The 2,852-nt window shown below is 57.8% G+C and overlaps 1 protein-coding gene across 1 annotated transcript in view; it reads right to left on the bottom strand.

Moving 5' to 3' along the window:
* The window catches only part of IGSF21 (immunoglobin superfamily, member 21), a 155,630-nt gene that overhangs the window by 1,601 nt on the left and 151,177 nt on the right, over positions 1 to 2,852 (bottom strand). Inside the window, exon 7 of the mRNA XM_010830220.1 lies at positions 234 to 319. Coding sequence (XP_010828522.1) covers positions 234 to 319 — 86 coding nt within the window. The remainder of the gene's footprint in view (positions 1 to 233; positions 320 to 2,852) is intronic.

Raw genomic sequence — 2,852 nt, 5'->3', positions numbered from 1 at the left:
TCGGCTGCCCGCAACCTTGGGAAGAAGAGGATTCTAGGGCTGAAAAGAAGGTCGAGACCACGTGCCGCGCGTGCTCGGAGCTGCAGGTGGGCGGGCAAAGCCGACTCTGCCGTCAGGCAGATTCGGAAACTGGGGCCGGCTGGCAGTGCTGGAAGTCAAGGGGAGGGAAGCTGGGGCCCCGCCCACCTCCCGCCCCCTCCCGCCCCCTCCCAGCAGATCAGAGCCAGGCTGACCTGAAACCCGTGGACCAGGATCCTCACGGTGTCCCCGACCCGGGCTCTGCTAGGCGTCATCATGATTTTGGGTCCTTTGGGGGCAACTGTAAAGGAGGAAAAGGCCGGGTCAGAGGGCTGTGTGTTTGCGCGGGGGAGAGGGGACTCGGCAAGGAAAGGAGGGGCGGAGGAATGGAAGATAAGGCTCCCATCCAGTGCGCTCACTCACACACAGTTCCCGAGCCCCGGCTGAGAACTGGGGACTTAATCGCACCCAGAACACACCCCCTGCCCTGGTGGGGTTCACTCTCGGTGCGGGCAGAAGACGAGCACCAGCCGGTGTGACACGGCGTCAGATCAGAGACGCCCGGGGGACGGGGAGTCGGGGATGCCCCAGGGAGGTGCCACCTGGAGATGACTCAGCAGCAAACAGGGAGGAGCCTGCTCCAGCAGCCAGTACTGCTAGAAACTCAAACTCCTATGAGCACTCAACGCTTGTGAGGGGGGTCTTGCCGTGTCGTCCCCATTGTACAGCTGAGTTAACTGAGGCGCAGGGGAAGCAATTTGCCAAAGGTCACACCATGAGCAAGCACCAGGGCCAAACGTCGGGGCGCGTCATTCCTGCCCCAGAGCACTTCCTTCCAGGTTAGTCTGACCCACGATTTTTTTTTTTTTTCTGGAATCTCTGGATTGGAGGTGAGGGCAAGGTACCAAAATTTGAGGGGAGCCGTCTCCTTCCTTGGGCCTGGTCTGTGTCCTGATTCTCTTCCCCATCTGGCATCACTTCTTTCAAGCCCCTTAACGTCTCTGAACTTGGGAGACACGGCGCCCAAGGCGGGCCTAGAGACTATCAGGGGAGGAAGAGCCACGGAGATCACCGGGTTCTTCCTCCCAGGTCTCAGGTCGGGAAACCAAAGCCCAGGGGTTCAGTGCAGTCCAGTCGCTCAGTCGTGTCTGACTCTCTGCAACCCCATGAACTGCAGGATGCCAGGCCTCCCTGTCCATCACCAACTCCCAGAGTTTACCCAAACCCATGTCCATTGAGTCAGTGATGCCATCCAACTATTTCATCTTCTGTCATCCCCTTCTCCTCCTGCCCTCCTCAATCTTTCCCAGCATCAGGATCTTTTCATTGAGTCAGTTCTTCACATCAGGTGGCCAAAGGATTGGAGTTTCCACTTCAACATCAGTCCTTTCAATGAACACTCAGGACTGATCTTCTTTAGGAGGACTGGTTGCATCTCCTTGCAGTCCAAAGGACTCTCAAGAGTCTTCTCCAACACCACAGTTCAAAAGCATCAATTCTTCAGTGCTCAGCTTTCTTTATAGTCCAACTCTCACATCCATACATGACTACTGGAAAAACCATAGCCCACGGGTAACGAAGGGGTTTATCCAAGGTCACCCACGGAGCCAGTTTCTCCTCCCGTGGCTTTCACACCAAGCTTCTGTCTGCCAGATCCTTCCATCACTCACTCGTTCATCCAGCAAGGAATTACTGAGCCAGCTGCTCGGCAGGGCTGGGGACACGGTGGTGATGGAGGCGTGTGCCTGCTGACACGGAGCTCACACTTTGGTAGGGGAGACATTCGACACAAAGTAAGTAGGTGAACAAGAGCTTATCAGAGAGCCATAGCATCGTGGAGACTCGGACCAGTGGGGAGTCAGGGTCTGAGTATCTCCTCCTCTGAGCTGCTATGTCAGCTGAGAGGAAGCTCCCAGAAAGTGTTCCAGGTGGAGGGAATAGCCAGGTCGTGGCACTGAGGTTGAAGGTCGGGGGTAATGGGGGTGTGGGCTGGGCCAGACCCTGCAGATTTCTGGGCCAGGGAAAGAGGTAGGCTTTAGATCAGACTGCCTTGCTCGTGTGTCTCTCTCTGCGAGCACCTTCCAGGGGTGGCAGCAGGAGAAGAGCTTTGTCACCAGGCTCTGGGGCTGCCCCGGGATTTCCTCATCGGCCCCACCAGCTCCCGAAACCTCTCTTTCCCACTCAGAGCTCTCAGAGGAGAACTCAGAGCAGCTGGCGGACGCGAGTGTTCTCCCAGGCACTGCCAATTTCGTTCTCTGAGAATGACACCAAAGGACTGTTAATTAAATCAAGAGCAAGACATCTGAAGGGCCTCGGGGGGAAGAGAGACGCGTCAGGGGGAAGAGCCGGCCCGCGCCAGGGGACGGAGCGATGGGGGAGACGGGGGCGGTTCCCACTGCTGCGTCCACCACGGGGAGAGGAGTCCCTGTGCGCCCCGGACCAGTCCCTCCCCCAGTTTCCCCAAAGGCAGGATGGGAACAGCCACGACCACCCTTGCCCGCCCACCACGCTGGGCTGTTAGGAGTGCTGGGAGACGGTGTGGGTTTGAGGGCATGTGTCCAGCACATCCTGAGTGCCAGGCATTCGGTTAAGCAACTTGGGATGCATGATCTCATTTAAACCTCCAGCGTCTTGAGATTGTCCTCATAAGGCAAGGACGGCTTAGGGGAGCCGAGTCACTTTCTTGCCTTTTTCATGAACTTCAAGCACAGTCAAGGTCCCTTTGCAGGTGAGGAGCTTTGCGGGCGATGGTCTCTCTCCTTCTTGTCCGCATGGGCGGCACCGTCCCGCTGCAGCCAGCAGGGGGCATAGAAGAGCCCCCCCTCGCCCCGCCC

This window comes from Bison bison, unplaced genomic scaffold (assembly GCF_000754665.1).
Source record: "Bison bison bison isolate TAMUID 2011002044 unplaced genomic scaffold, Bison_UMD1.0 scf7180017864516, whole genome shotgun sequence".
In the NCBI taxonomy this organism is placed as follows: Eukaryota; Metazoa; Chordata; class Mammalia; order Artiodactyla; family Bovidae; genus Bison; species Bison bison.
Note: the sequence above shows the minus strand (reverse complement) of the source record. Positions and strands in the feature narration are given on the sequence as shown.